At 39.6% G+C, this 18265-nt stretch overlaps 1 protein-coding gene across 1 annotated transcript in view; it reads right to left on the reverse strand.

Moving 5' to 3' along the window:
* LOC125305176 (alpha-2,8-sialyltransferase 8E-like) overlaps window positions 1-18265 on the reverse strand; it is a gene marked incomplete in the record, with an annotated part of 42902 nt that overhangs the window by 3906 nt on the left and 20731 nt on the right. Inside the window, 3 exon segments of the mRNA XM_048259810.1 lie at window positions 4787-4899; window positions 5347-5485; window positions 5626-5712. Of these exon segments, the coding sequence (XP_048115767.1) occupies window positions 4787-4899; window positions 5347-5485; window positions 5626-5712 (339 nt within the window).

Consider the following 18265-nt stretch of genomic DNA (forward strand, 5'->3'; position numbering starts at 1 on the left):
CTGGTTTCTGACAGATATTACGTTTTGTGCCTAGAAACTAAACTTTTTGTTTCTAGAAACACTACTACAGTCTTTATTTGGTGAATGGAGCTGCAAATTCCTTTCTTTGGTTATTGTCCGCGATTCACATTAACTATAGGCCATCACCGCCAGTGCATTGAACGTTTTTTCAAACATTTGCCACATTAAGTTCTACGTTTTGCCTGAATGGAGGCGCAATTGAGTGCACATTTAAATGTAACATGCAAGATGCAACAACCATTTCCAAGAGGCTTATAAACAGCATTACTACTAGCACATGAATGCATTATTTATGATGTAAAACATGTGAAAGAAATGAATGACATATCATTTAAAATAAAAGGGCACTACATGTCACTTTCGCTATCATTGCGAGAAAATAGGCTACAATATGGAAAATGCTTCAAAGTTCCCTTTGAGTCTGATCGCCTCCAAAAATGAATGGGGCTGTGTCGCTTATTATTCTGACAGCAGCATTGATATATTTGGTAATGATTTCAACACCAGCTCTCAAGGCCACAAGTGTCACACCATCAAACTAAATGTATCTAAATTGTAATTCATCATATGAATATAACTGTCTCCCTCATAACTGTTACTCATTATGTTTTTTTTTAACCAAGAACCACAGGGTGGACAGCTTAGCTGAGTTCCTGGTGGATCTGTGTCATGAGCCATCCTTAACCCTTGCCAATCAGCAGGCTGGCACAGAACCTGTAGCAGAACCTGTTGCCATATGACCAACAATGTGTGGCCTTTGCTGCACGGTACCAAGAATGGCTCAACCAAGGACGGTTCCGGCCTTCTAAAAGGAGTGGAGAGCATTAAGCGCTGCGTGCTCAGTGCATCTGAATCCCCAGCATAGTGGCCGGACTGCTGCAGAGTGATTGAGGCCATGTTTGTAAGGCTGTGTCGAATCCACAAGAGTCCAAAGAAGAGACCTCATCATACAGGACTATGAGAGGATCCGGCAGCTTGTCCTTGACAATGGAGCTGTCATGGAGAGTACCACTTTGCAGCCACAACACACAGCAGTGGTACATCAAGCGGTTTAAAGGCAGGATGAAAGAATTCTTCTGCAATGGAGCAACCTTCCACCCCCTCGCCCTGTTGCTGCTGAGCCACTTCCCTCAGCCAGTCTTTGCGCTGTAATCCCTCCTCCAACCCCTGGTGTCCAGCTCAGTTACCATCTGCCCCTGAATACAGTAGGGCAAGCCAGAGTTAAGAGGCGAGCAGCAAAAGAACCTGTTGGTGCCCCACATACCACCTATGCAAGACCTGTGCCAAGGCAGCTTTTCCCAAAGCCAGCAGCTGCCTCAGCCACACCACTTGCCCGATCTCCTGTTGTCTTTGCCCATTTCCTTCCACTTACATATTTCCCTGCTCCAGTTGTTTTCACCCTCCCTCAGAGCCCAGCCACAGGAACTGTTTTTCTCCTTCACCTGCTCCCTCAGTGCAGCCCAGACCTTCTGCTACCCCACGACAGCCCTCACCTGGCCCACAGAAACCCACCTCCAAGGCCAGGTTTAATAAACGAACAGTGGAGGCAAATTCATGCCGGAAATGTGCACAGTTCCAGACAAAGGCAACTGGCCACAGTCAGTATAACAATAGAGGCTATTGCTGAAGCCCCAGCGTAAGCGTCAGCCCTCGTTTCAGCCGCCCTCGTTTATAACAGACGTGGTCAAGACGATCTAGTTTACCTGATCTAGTAACCTAAAATGTTATCACCAGCCATCGCAGAAAACGGCATCAAGCCAAAAGGGGCAGAAATCTGGTTAACCTCCAGCAACTTAAACAGTCCTGACCTATAGAAACCTCCTTCTCCATGGGCTTGTGGAACTGCCAATCTGCAATCAACAAAACTGATTTCATTGCTGGCTATGCCTACTACTCGCGAAATTAGACTGCTGTAGGCCTATATAAGATGTTTCTATTGATTATTTAAAAAGGGTATGACTAATTTTGGACATTTTTTTTTTATTCTACGTTTCTCCCACATTGTCTTACAACCTTTTGGCATGTGGCAGTGTCATTTTCAGGTCAGAACAAACATATTGGTCAAGAGAAAATCAACATTAGGCCTAAATCAATATTTGCCTGGGGAATTAATCATTTTATTCCTAACTGTATGTCGTCGCCGTTTTAGAAAAGCAATAACACTCGAGTCTGAAGGTTACACTGATTTTAAAACAGCTAAGGGCACTAAAATCAGTGAAACCTACGGCCTCTCAGGGCTTATTGCTTAAATATAGGCTATTAGCCTGACGTTGTCATACTAAAATTCTAGTCAGAATATGAGTCTGATACTGCTCCATTGGGACGTAATTATGGGGCGTGTTTCAACCGATACAGGGGGGGAATGCCTCTGCACTCATTTAGATAGACCTAACCAATCAGAACAACGAAATAGCTTACTGTGAGATGTAGGAAGAACACACGAACCATCCTTCTTCTTCACAAATTCCGTAACATTGTTTTCTGGTCTTAAAAGTTATATTGTACCGTCAATATCTCTTACAACACTCATTAGCGAAATCCAAGAGATCCGTAGTAGGGTAGGCTATTGGGAAAAAAGTGATAGCCTATATCCCCTCCGTTTTTAAAAATAATTCCATTGAATTATTGAATTCCATATGCTACAAACATGTTATAAACAGCTGGGAAAGGCTGTCGCAAATCCCTCGAACAGGTGGTCAATCAGAGATCTCAAACGAAAGAGGGAACATCATGTCACAATGCAACACGCTGTTTTCCCTTGATGAAAGTGAAACCATGAGTTTTCCCACATCTCAACTTTGGCCTGTCTGATTAGCTCTCCACCAGTGGAGAGGATTTATATGTAATAAGGGGAATTGTCTCATCTGTACTTCTACTCTGTACAATGACAATAAAGTTAAATATAATCTAATCCAATATACTGCCCTACAAAGGCAAAAGACCTTAACTCGCCAGAGTGTGAAACTGAGAAAAATGACTTTAAAGTTTTTTTGTTGTCCAGCCAATTGTATGATAGGTAGGACACTGAAAATTTGCCAAGTAATTGTCATAATGAATACATGTATCTACATGAAAAAAAATCAGCTCAAACTTGACCTTTGACCCTTATTTGGAAGTTACTGTATTCTGCCTTTGCATTATCTGCAAAACAATAATGGGTCATACAAAGGCAAAATACCTTAACTTCTAATTTATTGACCATTTGGACTTTTATCACTCTATAGAAACATTTATATGATAACAATGATAGCCTTAAGATAACATTTAGTGAGTTTTGTCTAGTAAGGCTTAATATTAGGCCTCCATCAACAGAATATTACAAAATACAAAATAATGAGAAGGCTACACTGGAACATTTTAAAACTTTATCGTTGTACTTAATTTAAGTAAAATAACACTTTAAGAGCCAGAAAACCAAAAAACAGCCACAACATGATCCAAGCCAATGCCATTGGAAACGTATGCAATTACAGGAATTTTGCTACTCATGGACACATAATAATTTACTGTCTGTGTCGTGCGGAGGAGTCACACATTGATTGGATTTCTTTCTTGACAAATTAAAGGGACATCGACTTAAGGACATGCTGTGTAGTTTTGTTCGTATGGGAGTCAAATATTTTGCAACCAACACTGTCTAGCTTTAGCTAATAGCTTACTCATAGCGACACTTAAAATTGAATGACAACATCCGAACAACGTTGCACTTTGATAGATTTTAGGCTAGCTAGCCTGCACATAATTATATTGCGAATGGGCTTGCTGAAAACTTGTGATGGATTTAAACAATGGATTTGTCTTCTCAGTGGATGTTGTTTTCCATGGATTTTTTTAAAGGTAAGCTGCGATCTAAGTTCTATCTGCTGGGTTAGTTTTGTATGCGACATGTTCTCCTCGCCGGGGAGGGGCGGGGAGGTGTATCGTGGAGGCGCCCCCAACCCACTTCGCTTTGTTTTCTGCCAGTGAGTGGACTTGCAGATTGGCAGGCAGCTAGCCACCCTGTATGGCACGAGAAAACGTGTAGTAGGCTACTAGTTAATAGTATCCAGGCTTTGAGACATTTATGGTGTCTCACAGTTGCCTGGCACAACATCTATCATGTAGGCTATTTGTGGATCAGAAACAGTTAACTAGCTAACTAGGCTACATCCTAGCTGAATTTCACAAAATCTGAAGTAGTTAATGCTAGATAGTAAAACAACCACTGCAACATTTTCTTTTCACTTTATTGAAGTGTGGCTGAAGTGCTTCAATTAGGCCTACATACAATACATAGGCATAAGACACTCTGCCTTTGTTTTACCCACCACCAATGTTAATATGGTTTGCTGCTGAAATTACGGTGCACTGTAACTTATTCCAGCGTTCTATAGAGCCGCGAAACAAAGCTAAAGAACCACAACTGATGTTACGGGCTATGCCTTGGCTTACCCTCTGCTTTTTGAAGTTACGGCAAAAACAGCATCTTATTTTGATAAGAAAACAACAAAATTGACTCAAGATATTTGTCCACATGATAAAATTGATGCCCATTGTTCCAAAAATGACAAAAACTCATTTTTCATAAAATTGAAGTTACGGCCTTTTGCCTTTGCACGGCAGTATAGGCGTCCGCATTCTGTGTGTTTACCACACGGCAAACTTTTGTTTTTTTAGCCGTTTAACTGATAATATTTATCTTATTATTATTATTATTATTATTTTATCTTATTTTATTATGAACACCTCTAAACTCATATATTCAATTTAAATGCTGCATTTTTACCGGAAGACAAAGTCAGCTGAGTCGATCTCTTTTCCACATGTGCTGTTTATGTTAATGCCTCCATTCCCAACGACGGCACAGCGCTTAAACTCTGATCTTGAATAGGGCATGTCCTGTGAACAGACACACATTGAGGGGTTAAAGTGTGTGTGTGTGTGTGGGGGGGAAGAATGCAGTTCCGCCACCTCAGATAAATTAATAATAAATATATTCTTTCATACCAACGATATAGCGCGATGATATTGTTAATTTTTCGCGTGTACAGAGGTGACCAAGAAGCTAGCAATTCTTGTCCAAAAAGTATTGCTACACCACAATACTCAATATGTTGTCCAACGGTGAGTCATTTTTCCCCGTTGCACCAACACTGGATTTTAGGGTTCCCCCACCTGCCAAATCACACTTTAACCACTGCACACATTTACAGCAAAGCTACACCATGTGGAGACACACATTTTCATCTGGTTGTTTGTTCAAATATGCTAGACACAGATAAGAGAGAGAAAGTGTGTGTGTGTGTGTGTATACACATGTGTGAGTGTGTGTGTCTAATGACTCACATCAGGGAACATTTTAAATATCTCTGGGCTGATGACCAGGGATCCACCGATTTCATAGCGCAGCTTGGTGCCTGATGGCGTGTTGCGCTTAGTGGTGAACAGGAAGGAGGATGCATTACAGCACTGAGACAGAGACATCCTAGTTCACACACACACACATACACACACAAACACAAACAAGAGAGGGTCACATATGTAGGTAAGAGTATGATGAACCATATGGAAGAGAAGTTTATTTCTGTACAGATGTGTGTGTGTGTGTGTGTGTGTGTCACTGACGTGAAGTTGTTGGTCTCTTCCTTGTTCTGCTCCCACTTGCATACCTGCATATTTCTCCATTTCTTAAACAACTCTGAGGTATTCACCCTACATGCACGCACACACACACACACACACACACAAAATAAACACATTCAAAGAAAAAACATTTGTAAATGGTACAAAAACATGCTCATATTGGTCCTAACTTACAAAACACACGTATGACACGTTTAGGACAGGAGTACACTCATTTCCACGCTGTCACGGCCACACCAGGCTCTCCACCAGCCACAGTGGCGCAAAAAGTGGGTGTGCGCTATATGCGGCGCATAGGGGCGCAGCACCGTGGGGGGTGCCAAAGCGATGGTAAAATAATAATAATAATAATATATTTTGTATATTCTATATGTAGCTACTGTTGTACGTTTCTAAATCATTTCTGCATTTCCTCAATGTTAAATAACATTTTAGAGGACTAACAGGCTAGAGTAAGCGCCCTATCTCATAAGATTCCATCATAGAATTTTGACATAGAAAAGGGAGTGGGGGTGCTGTGAGTGCTGAATGAGCAGGTAGCCTACGAGTAGTGAGTTTTCGTCTATTGTAAAAGATGGATAACGCATAAAAGCTGTCGGTGGCTAAAAATAGAAAAAGGAAGGGAAAATGAGATGGCATGTCAAGGGATGCGACAGTAGTTAAATAAGTGGATGGTGAAAAGCAACAGGTAGGATTTAAAGTGTGACGTCTGTGCTGTTGGAGGCACATGTTTCATGTTCATGTTATTCATGTTACCAGACTAACTAACGTTTGCTAAGCATATGCCGATTGAAACATACTGTAACCTATTCCATTAAGATAGCTAGGTGGCTACCATGCTCATACTGAACTTTTAATGGCAAACTGCAAACAGAAATGTCACGCTAGCAACAACTCATTACATGTTGCCATTTCCTAACAATCCTAATATTAATAGCTTAATATTGTGCTGTCAATGTGGCAAACAAAGGCTAGAGTTGGATCAGCCTTATCCTTTGTGAGCAACAGCTGGCAAAAGGACGTTATGAGAACCGTTTAGACTCTCTTAAAGTGAAATTAATAGACAGGCGAGCTCATATCTCTCCTGTGACATGGAGGTGTGCGAATAGTTTTTAATAGCTACGATTCAACCTCGAAAAGCTTCGTTCACCCGATGCCTGTCACTGATTGCAAAGTTCGTGAAGGTTCGTTCAATCTTGTTAAGTTTTAAGTGCAGTAGCTTAACATATCTTGGAATTATATCTCAAAGTAGCCTCAGCTCCTGGAACAGGTCAGTGTGTTATGTCCTGGGATTCGGATGTGCTCAAAAAAAAGGATGGGCTAGATTTTTTTGACAGTTTTCAGGGGTTATGAGGAGCATTATGAGAGAGAAATTTGGTGATCACCGATCGTTGTTTTGGGAGCCCATTAAGCCTTTTCCATTGGTGCCAGTGAAGGAAGGTGATTGAGGAAACATGCTGTCAAGTCAGGTAGCCTAAAGTTCATAATGACTTCATGCTAAATTTTTTGAAGGTTCTTAGTGATTAGGAGGAACAATATGAGATTTGGTATGGTTTTACCTAGCTCGAGTTGTTGCAGCCAACAGTTTCTGGGCAGCTAAAGTGCTACACTCTGGGGGCATGTTCATGAGCCCCCATGTTCGTGTGTGTGTCTGTGTGCATGCCTGAATCCAGTGCTTGAGCATATTGTATAATGCAACTTTGAGAAATAAAAAAATAAAGCAAATAGATGTCACACTAAGGGCTGTGGATTATCTTACAGCAATTACAGCAAGTCAACCAATACTTCCTCTGCCCTGGTTATCTTCATTCTTTCTTCTTCTCTGAAGATGACTTTAAGGTTGCTGTAAGCAACACTGTTTTGAAACCCTATCTGCCATTAGATTTTGATGGTCATTGTGAAAATAGATGCTTTGAGGGACTCTGGGTGCAGATCATTTCTCTATTTGTCCATCCTCCATCCCTCCCTCCCTTCCTTTTTTCTTCCTTCCTTCCTTCCTCCTGTTCTAGCCCCTCCTTCTAATAGATTTTGTGAAGGAAACGAGGAAGGAATGTAAGGAGTAGTTATTATCATGAACTATCTGTCAAAATAAGCCCCGCCCCCTGAAACGTCATAAATCACGTCATAGCCACGCCTCCTTTTTATGCAAATTGTCGCCACGTGTTGTTTGTTATTGTTATTGTTTTGTGAGTCATGTGACAGTCATGTGGCTGGTGTCAAACCCCTGGGCGGCCATATAGGATGTAAAGTCATGTGACAGTCATGTGTCTGGTGTCAAACAATGCCACGCCCCCTTGGCATCCATATTGGATGTAGTGTCATGTGACAGTCATGTGCCTGATGTCAAACCCCTGGGCGGCCATATTGGCCCCCAAACCCCCATGTGTGTTTTGTGGATAATGGGGAATCAGATAAACTTTGTAAGAGTTGGATATGTTTAGTGGTAAATGGGGATAGATATAAAGTGTGCTGCTAGCCCAGAGGAAAGAAAATGTTAAAATGAGAGCTCCTCTCTTTCTCAGTTGTTTCTCCTAGACAATAATGAGATCACAGTGATATAAAAATGAGATTATTGCTTTTGTCTCCCGCTTCTCAGGTTTGTCTCTGGAGCAAAAGAGTTAAGTTATCTCAGTGTAGACTCCCTTTAATATACAAATGAGATCTCATCAATATTTTAAATAATGCTCAGTGTTGTCTAATTTATACATCTCATATTTTACTCAGGCTGATCCACCAGAGAGCTCTCTCTGTAAACTCATGCAATTCTCATTTCAGATCATTTTGGTAAATCTCAGATTAGGCTCCATCAGTTCTGTAAAAGAGATCTCTTCACAAGCTTGAACCGTTCTCATTCTAGTCATCTCAGTTTAGTCCTTTTTTTGATTTACAAAAGAGATCTCAGCAAAGGCTTATACAATACTCAGACTTGCTCAATTTATATATCTCATATTTTACTCAGGCTTATCCATCAGAGAGCTCTCTAAGTGAACTAATGTAATGCTGATCCAGAACTATTTGTTTTATAAATTAGTCTGATCTGTAAGAGCGCTAGCTGTTGAACAACAATTCTCAAATGATTTTCATTGGCTTATTTGTTTTAATTGCACATATTTTCAAGTTCACATTTGCAAACAGTAGGCCTAACCATGTGATGTGACCACCACACATGACGATGCTCTGACAGACCTCTGAAGTTCGCCTACAAAAAAGCTACCATCTATGCCCATACAAGGAGATCACCTGTTAAATTTCTGCAAGCGGGGAGGCGACTAAATCGGAGGCGCAGGCGTTTTTCCTCAACACACTTTTGTCCTCAACCTTCGAGTAGATATTATAATCAATGGTACGTGAAGGCGGCACAATTTGATTTTTGCTACCCCAGAGCTAACTTGCGACTTGTTAGCAAGTTAGAGAAATCAAGTTAGACTCCAGAGGTCTATGATGGTCGGACGTGACAAACTTCGCGTGCAGAAGACTCCTACCAGAAAATGCAGTCTAGATTTGGCGCCCAGTGAAACCAAGTGAAACGATGTGTGGGTATGAAGGATTGTGCAGAACTTGCCACCACGAAAACTCAGAGAAGGTACATTAACATTTTGGTAATTTGCTAACGTTCTTGCATATTTTTAGACTCAATATATAATTGAACAACCTGACGAAGCAGCACAGAAAGTTAGCTAGCTAGTTAATGTTAGCTACTTGTAAGTTACATCACTGGCTGTGCCGCTTGTATATAAAGCTAACGTTAGACAATTTAACGTTGCTAGCTTACTTTGCCTTATACAGCTTTAGTCTGTATGTTTTGAATGGTGTTAAGCCATGCTGTAGCCAAAATGCAACGGAATTTTAAAATGTCTTTGGGATGTCAGTCAAGATGATGAAGCTAACGTTATTGCCACTGGTTTAAACTGGTTCCAGCTCAATTCCACTGAAAAGAGGCCGGCAGCTCTGGAAGACTACGCTAGACCATCAGATCAAATTGCTGAACAAACAGCGTACCAAAATGGTAAGTATATTTTCCCCCACAATATGTTCTCACTTTTGTTTAACCTGCTATAAATTACAGCATATTGTAACAGGAGTGAAAGGGCATTCTTGTAACCCAGGTAAACTAGGAAGTAGCGTTGCTGCAGTGGAGGGATCGTGAAATAGGCAAGTCAGCATCTGCAGTCATGAATAACTTGCCAGTCAACATTTCTTTTGCAATTAATAGAATCTGTAGCATGCAAATCAAACCAGCTATTAGCCTAATATAAAACCATGATATATCTAGGTATGGTGAAGGGTATGTGATGTGGGGTTATCTATCTATCTTTTAATTACAAAGGCCAAGGGAACTTTATCAGGATGCATAGTATCCTGAGTCCATTCAATAACCGGCCTTTAAAAATAAAAATCTGCCTGCCTCTATGGGATTTATTAATTTACGATACCTGGTTCATTCACAAAGAATATTGGTGTGTTTAAAGGTTGGATTTTTTCCTCATTTTTTATTTGAGGCATTAAGATCAATTTCCAACAGATGATTTATTGTATTCCTCTGGTTGTCTTAACTTATGCACAGTTGATGGTTTTATAAAGACACCCCTACACCAATAAATAGTTCATGTAGACTGTCACACAATGGTAAGTGGAACATTGGCCACAGCTTGTAACAACTTCATTTTTTTACCATTCTTTGCTTAGGGATGTGTACACAAGGATGTGTAACCTTGTGTAACTTTGTGTAACTTGGGAATTACAACAGAAAGGAACACGTTTCAGCTAATCAAAATCAATGACTGAAAGTGTCAGTTTCAGAGCTATTATTACCACACTGATAGATTGATTTTGCTTTTTATTTGCAGCCTACGTTATGCACTGTGGAACGCTCTGCGGATGGACAGCTGTGGAATCCGCAAAGGTCAAGAAGGCTTTTGTTACGAGGGCTGGAGTTTCCAAAACATCCATGAAGCTGGGGTAATTTTCTCTTATTTTAAATTATTTCCAATTGTGGTGAGCATTATTGGTGGGCTTTTTATAAAGGGTAGACCTCTATTGCACTAAAATTATTCAACCTTTATACAGTTAACATCAAACTGTGTAGCTATGAAAGCTACAAAATCACATTGTCATAGAAATGATAGAGGCGAAATTTCCACTAGGTTTTATGAAGATATTTTACAGATGAGCTGAACATACATCAAAAAAGTAAAAAAAAAATGACATGGCCAAAATGATTAACTCACCAACAATATTTGTTGTATGGTGTATACCAGGGATCACCAAATGGTGGACCATGATCCGAAGTCCGGACCGTGACGTGATCCTATCCGGACCCAGACCATAATAGCCTAATTTAGATTTTCACGTAAGATTTCAAAGCTGCGCTAAATGTTTCGTTGGTTAGGATAACAGCATTTACTTCAGGAGCTTCAGGAACCATCATTTCGCTTGCTGCTACTCAGCCAGTGAAATCTGTGAATTCTGATAAAGTCGAGTCAGTGAGTAAAGTAGCCTAGCCTACTATGGGGAAGAGACTGATAGCCTGAAACGAGCGAGGAGAGGAGACGGGACGAGAAACAATCAGATGGATATCTAAGTTAACGATAAGTAAGTTATTTTCAAATCATCGATTGCTCAAAGAGGAGGAAGCTAGACAGCGAGAACAGAGCTTTATATAACGATACGGGGCAATACCACGCAAAACTGTCACGTCCGTAACGCCAACTAGACTAAATATGGATGTGACAGTTTTGCACAGAATTGCCCTGGACCTCTTCTATTCTGAGACAGGCGATTTTTAAAAGCGCCAATTTGAAGCACCTCTACTAGACAAAGCATATTGAGCAAGCATAGGGTAGGCTAGGCCCATTCAACAGTGAACTGAGACCACAGAATATTTTACGATTTAAGAAGGCAATATGATTGATCCACCACAATCTAGTTAAGCCGACATGCATTCACTGCCCAACAACGTGATGTTCCTGGGTTTCCAGGATTTCGGGTCAACATAAAAAAAAAACTAAAAAAATTAAATTAAACTTGCTGATTAATGGGTTCAAGGAACCAGCCTTGTCTCAGCTCAAATTTTATTTTAAGTTCACGTTAAGATCTTTAAAATAGCCAAGGCTACTCAGTTTTTCTCCCCAATCACTCTTATCTTGCCTTATTTCTCCTCATTTCGAATGTTGCTTTTTAGGCTACTTATTTTAAATAAAGTATCTATCTATCTATCTATCTATCTACAACTAGGCTCCATCCATCCATCCTAATATTATATATACACAGTGGCTATTCTAGACATTTTTAACAAGGGTGGCACTAGTGAGGCACTGATTCAAGGGTGGCATGAGGCAAAACATCCAGATAAACAGAAACAGGCTCAAGATGTGAAATTAGCACAAATACATTAGGGAAACCAGATGCAAACACCATACTCATAAATTGAAGGACAAAAAAACACAAATACCTTACTCTCACATAAAATGTCTTTGTACTTGAATAAAATTTAATACAAACATATTAAAGTTAATTATCTAAGTTGTCTGTCACTGGGCTATGCTGTTCTAAAAAAATTCCATCATGGGGACATTAAAATATAATCAATTTTATTATATTACTGTAAATGAAGATATACAAAATATACTCATCCAAGACATTTCCCCCACTCTATGGCCATCTATTTTTTGTAGCTGTTACAATAATTTGACCTGCTTTTTTGTCTATTTGTTTATTTTCTCAAGAAACTTGAGGTTGGTATGAAGGAGTGTATTGTGTATGTGAGCAATTTCATCTTCCTGAATCTCAATATTACGATCACAACAAGTCTGGGCAAATTATTAATTAAATTTTCACGTGGGGTAACTTGTTGCAGGGCAACCATAACCGGTTCCATGTCTTCCGATTAGATGATTAATCATCAGCTTCTTGAGAACTTTAAAGTTCTCAAGAAACTTGAGGTTAGTATGAAGGAGTGTATTGTGGATGTGTGCAAACATTGTGCACGTTGCACATGGTGCAACTTCTTGCAGGGCAACCACATAACCGGTTCCATGTGTTTGAATTGGATGACTTCCATGTGTTTGAATTGGATGACTAAAGTTCTCAAGAAACTTATCTACCTGAATCTCAATATTCTGATCACAACAACTCTGGGCAAATTACAAGTCAGCACCAGGTGCTGCATTCCTTGTTTTGCACTTTTATAATCACATCACCAAAAGTAGGTTATTGGTTTTACCAAAATAATTTGGCACTATTTTTAAACTACAAACCTATAAAGTATTTTGATACAAAATATGATGCCATTTTTTTCCAACTAAATAAAATAAAAATGACCACATACTATTTTGTATTTTACATACATGTATCAGACATACTGCCTATCCCTGGCTGTTGGCTGCAGCAACTCAAGCTAGGTAGTACTGATTGTTTTGTGTTTGTTTTGTGTTTATGTTAGTTTTGATCCAATTTGACAGCTTTGCTATGTTGCCCACCCAAAATTTCTACCAGCCCACCCAAATATAGTAGCCTAGCCTAGGTTAGAACCAGCCCTGCCCTGCATGGAGACATATTTTACGATAATAATGGAGAAAATGTTAGCAAAACTTTAGGTTTTTGTTAACGGAATCTCCCGACCCTCATTCATCTATTTGCGCAACAGCCCACATTCTGCCTTCAATCCAGCGAGACAAGTGAAATAAATGTTTTTTTTTTTTAAAAGCTGTCATCGTCATAGGCACGATATTTAGGCTACCTCTGTTAAGCCTACACAAAGTTGCGTATTAAGGAGTATTTCCTGATCGGGGAAACCTTTCGTTCCGCAGTTCAATTGTGCCGCAGGCCAATAAAGGCAAGTGTGTTTGCCACTTACATTTCTGACGTCTGACACTTCACACTGCTGCAAGTGCATCAAGAAAGGTCCCGCCTTACACCATGTTAATGGCCAATCGTAGACTAGGATTTGGGGTGGCACCTGGGGTGGCCAATCGAATCTCAAGGGTGGACTGTGCCACCCGGAGCCACCCCTCTGGCTCCGCCCCTGTATATATATATTATACATACATACATATACATAGCCTAAACATTATGATGCTCTGGACCTTTGCTTGAGGAAATTTTCCGTAACGACCTCGCTGAAGATTAATTGAATACCCCTGGTGTATACTGTATTTTCTGTATTTTGTTTTTGTTCTTGACAATTGTCAGTGTCTCTTGAGTGATCAGAGCTAAATGTTTTGGGCTAATTTAGATGTAATATTGAGTCATTGTCTTTGATTTACCGGATTGACCCTAAAGCACTCCTTGTTTACAAATCACTTAAAGGACGAATTGATCCATAGCTCTTGTTGGAAATCACTGTGTGCTGTTCATAGGAAAAAGAAAATGTGGCACAGCCAATTCTGAGTTATGGACAGGGAAGTATAGCCCAGAGCCGTATAGAAGTACTTTTGGTATTCCTGACATAATGCAGGGTAGTAGCGGGGTAAAAAAAAAAAAGTCTTTAAACGGTCTTAAATGTCATGTTCCTTAATTAAGGTCTGAAAAAGTCTTAAATTCCGTTGCCAAAGTCTTAATTTTTTTTTAACAGAAGGTCTTCAATTTTAATTATACTAGCCTGCAAGCAAGGTGAAATGGGGGAAAAAACTAGCCTGGCGGGCCATCCTATATCATTGAAATGTATAGTCTGGAATCGAGCCATTCACCTCGCTTAATCCAAGGGGCGGGCGGAGAATTGTCTTTCAAACTGCCTAGGCATGCAATAGGCCAGCTTCACGACCATATCCATTATCCGGTCGGCAAAACGGCAAATACATCCTTCTTCGAAAGGAATGACTTAAGTGCATTGTGTTGCTCAACTTTCAAAGAAAAGCACAAGTCCAACTCCTCCAAAGTTGATGCCAACGCCGATTCAAACAACCGCTCTTCGTTTGCCATAGCCACCTTCCTTGTTGTTCACTGTCTCAGGACTGTCGCTATCCTGTTAAGCCCGCCTTAAGACTCTCTAACAAAATAGAGCGCTGTGATTGGATGACGTCCATGGCGTCAGCCAATAGAAATCCCTATGGTTTGATACTAGACGTACAGGCTGAGCAAATTAATATGCCGCCGCTAGGGTGCGTCTAGATTTCTAGGATAGGAAAAAACAACAACAATGTGAAAATTCAACAGGGGGTTGATTAACGTCAGAGATCGTCTAATTTAGTGTTGCACGGTGCACCAATACTACAAAAGTGTTGCAATAGCTATTAGCAGTTGTCACAATACCTAATTTTATTAGTATCAATACTTTTAAGAATGACCGTGTTCTTGTTTGTGTGCACAAGGCATGCTTCTAGTGCCTCCTCCCCAAGCCTGTGGCTGTGCGTCTTTTCTCCTCACACACATATGCGCAGCTGTCGTGCCATAAACAGCGAGACATGGCTGCTAGTTTAGCTTAAGTGATTCTGTGGTAACACATAATAATAGGCTAATATCAAGTTGATTTGCTCACTTGCACCTCTCATAACCTACCTAGGCTATGAGATGTACGTAGGTCTACTATTGGGTTTAATGTCATTTAGAAATAGGCAGCGCAACCTTTGCAAACTTTTTACATCTGGAGAGAGCTCCTTGCTAACTAATTCTGCTAGCTCAGGTCATGTATGTCATTAAGTAATTAGTGCTAAAATCATTATTGAACATGATCCCTTCTATGAACTTGATAGTTTTTTATTTACATTTATTTTATCTAATGACAGACAACAATGAATTGCATCCACATATCCTTATGCATTATGTGCAACTATTATTCACTAGCCTAAAACCGTGAGACTGAAGGCTACAGTAATTACTCACGTATTTCTTAAAGTGACAAACACTCAATTACACCTAGGCCTACACACCACATTAAAATTTGCCTAGGTGTAATAGTTTAAAAAATAAATATTAAGTATTCAAATGACTAAATATGTTTAGCAATTAAGCAGATTAATAGTAATTATGCAGATTAAAAAATACTATACATTAACTGTACACTTTATATAAATTGAAGGTATATGAAATAGAAACATATGAAATAAGCCATAATTTTTCGTGTGTGTGGAAAGAGTCAAGCAGAATCTAGGATGCCCACTGGTGTGAATGATAACACTATATTCAATATTACTGATGATGTCAAGGTGGTCTGGGCCCCCAAATCAAATACATTTTTTAAGAATTATTGAAGAAGTATCGAAATCGCAATTCTTGATGTGGTATCGGTATCGAAACAATAATTTTGGTATCGTGGCAACTACACTAGTCTAATTTCTTAGGATATGCGCAAACAATACTTTGGGTTTTCGCACCGGCAGCAATGAATCAACATAATCAGTCGAAAGGAGAGGACAGCACATCATGGGGAAGTGTTGTTTTAATTGTCATTATGGATTTGATCTGGTGTTTTACAAACGCATAATGGGTGTGATGTAGGTCTTAATTTTCATGTAAGTGGTCTTAAAAAAAGTCTTATTTGGGGTGGTCAAACCTGGGGAAACCCTGTAATGGAAAGAAGATACCGAAGGCTTTTTTGCCATATTGAGTCAGCTTTACTTTCTTGTCCATAACTCAGAATTGGCTGTGCCACATTTTCTTTTTCCTATGAACAGCACACAGTGATTTCCAACAAGAGCTATGGATCAATTCGTCCTTTAAGTGATTTGTAAACAAGGAGTGCTTTAGGGTCAATCCGGTAAATCAAAGACAATGACTCAATATTACATCTAAATTAGCCCAAAACATTTAGCTCTGATCACTCAAGAGACACTGACAATTGTCAAGAACAAAAACAAAATACAGAAAATACAGTATACACCAGGGGTATTCAATTAATCTTCAGCGCAGGGTTCTACGGAAAATTTCCTCAAGCAAAGGTCCAGAGCATCATAATGTTTAGGCTATGTATATGTATGTATGTATAATATATATATACAGGGCGGAGCCAGAGGGGTGGCTCCGGGTGGCACAGTCCACCCTTGAGATTCGACAGCCACCCCAGGTGCCACCCCAAATCCTAGTCCACGATTGGCCATTAACATGGTGTAAAGGCGGGACCTTTCTTGATGCACTTGCAGCAGTGTGAAGTGTCAGGCGTCAGAAATGTAAGTGGCAAACACACTTGCCTTTATTGGCCTGCGGCACAATTGAACTGGCGGAACTAAAGGTTTCCCGATCAGGAAATACTCCTTAATACGAACTTTGTGTAGGCTTAACAGAGGTAGCCTAAATATATCGGGCCTATGACGATGACAGCTTTTAAAAAAAAAACATTTATTTCAATTTGTCTCGCTGGATTGAAGGCAGAATGTGGGCTGTTGCAAAAAATAGATGAATGAGGGTCGGGAGATTCCGTTAACAAAACCTAAAGTTTTGCTAACATTTTCTCCATTATTATCGTAAAATATGTCTCCATGCAGGGCAGGGCTGGTTCTAACCTAGGCTAGGCTACTATATTTGGGTGGGCTGGTAGAAATTTTGGGTGGGCAACATAGCAAAGCTGTCAAATTGGATCAAAACTAACATAAACACAAAACAAACACAAAACAATCAGTACTACCTAGCTTGAGTTGCTGCAGCCAACAGCCAGGGATAGGCAGTATGTCTGATACATGTATGTAAAATACAAAATAGTATGTGGTCATTTTTATTTCATTTAGTTGGAAAAAAATGGCATCATATTTTGTATCAAAAATACTTTATAGGTTTGTAGTTTAAAAATAGTGCCAAATTATTTTGGTAAAACCAATAACCTACTTTTGGTGATGTGATTATAAAAGTGCAAAACAAGGAATGCAGCACCTGGTGCTGACTTTGTAATTTGCCCAGAGTTGTTGTGATCAGAATATTGAGATTCAGGTAGATAAGTTTCTTGAGAACTTTAGTCAAATTCAAACACATGGAAGTCATCCAATTCAAACACATGGAATGCAAGAAGTTGCACCATGTCATCCAATTCACAAACACTCCTTCATGGAACTTGAGAACTTTAAATGGCTTGATTAATCATCTGAAGACATGGAACCGGTTATGGTTGCCCTGCAACAAGTTGAAAATTTAATTAATAATTTGCCCAGACTTGTTGTGATCGTAATATTGAGATTCAGGAAGATGAAATTGCTCACATACACAATACACTCCTTCATACCAACCTCAAGTTTCTTGAGAAAATAAACAAATAGACAAAAAAAGCAGGTCAAATTATTGTAACAGCTACAAAAATAGATGGCCATAGAGTGGGGAAATGTCTTGGATGAGTATATTTTGTATATCTTCATTTACAGTAATATAATAAAATTGATTATATTTTAATGTCCCCATGATGGAATTTTTTAGAACAGCATAGCCCAGTGACAGACAACTTAGATAATTAACTTTAATATGTTTGTATTAAATTTTATTCAAGTACAAAGACATTTTATGTGAGAGTAAGGTATTTTTTTTTTTTGTCCTTCAATTTATGAGTATGGTGTTTGCATCTGGTTTCCCTAATGTATTTGTGCTAATTTCACATCTTGAGCCTGTTTCTGTTTATCTGGATGTTTTGCCTCATGCCACCCTTGAATCAGTGCCTCACTAGTGCCACCCTTGTTAAAAATGTCTAGAATAGCCACTGTGTATATAT

The sequence above is a fragment of the Alosa alosa genome, chromosome 12, assembly GCF_017589495.1.
Source record: "Alosa alosa isolate M-15738 ecotype Scorff River chromosome 12, AALO_Geno_1.1, whole genome shotgun sequence".
Lineage (NCBI taxonomy): Eukaryota > Metazoa > Chordata > Actinopteri > Clupeiformes > Clupeidae > Alosa > Alosa alosa.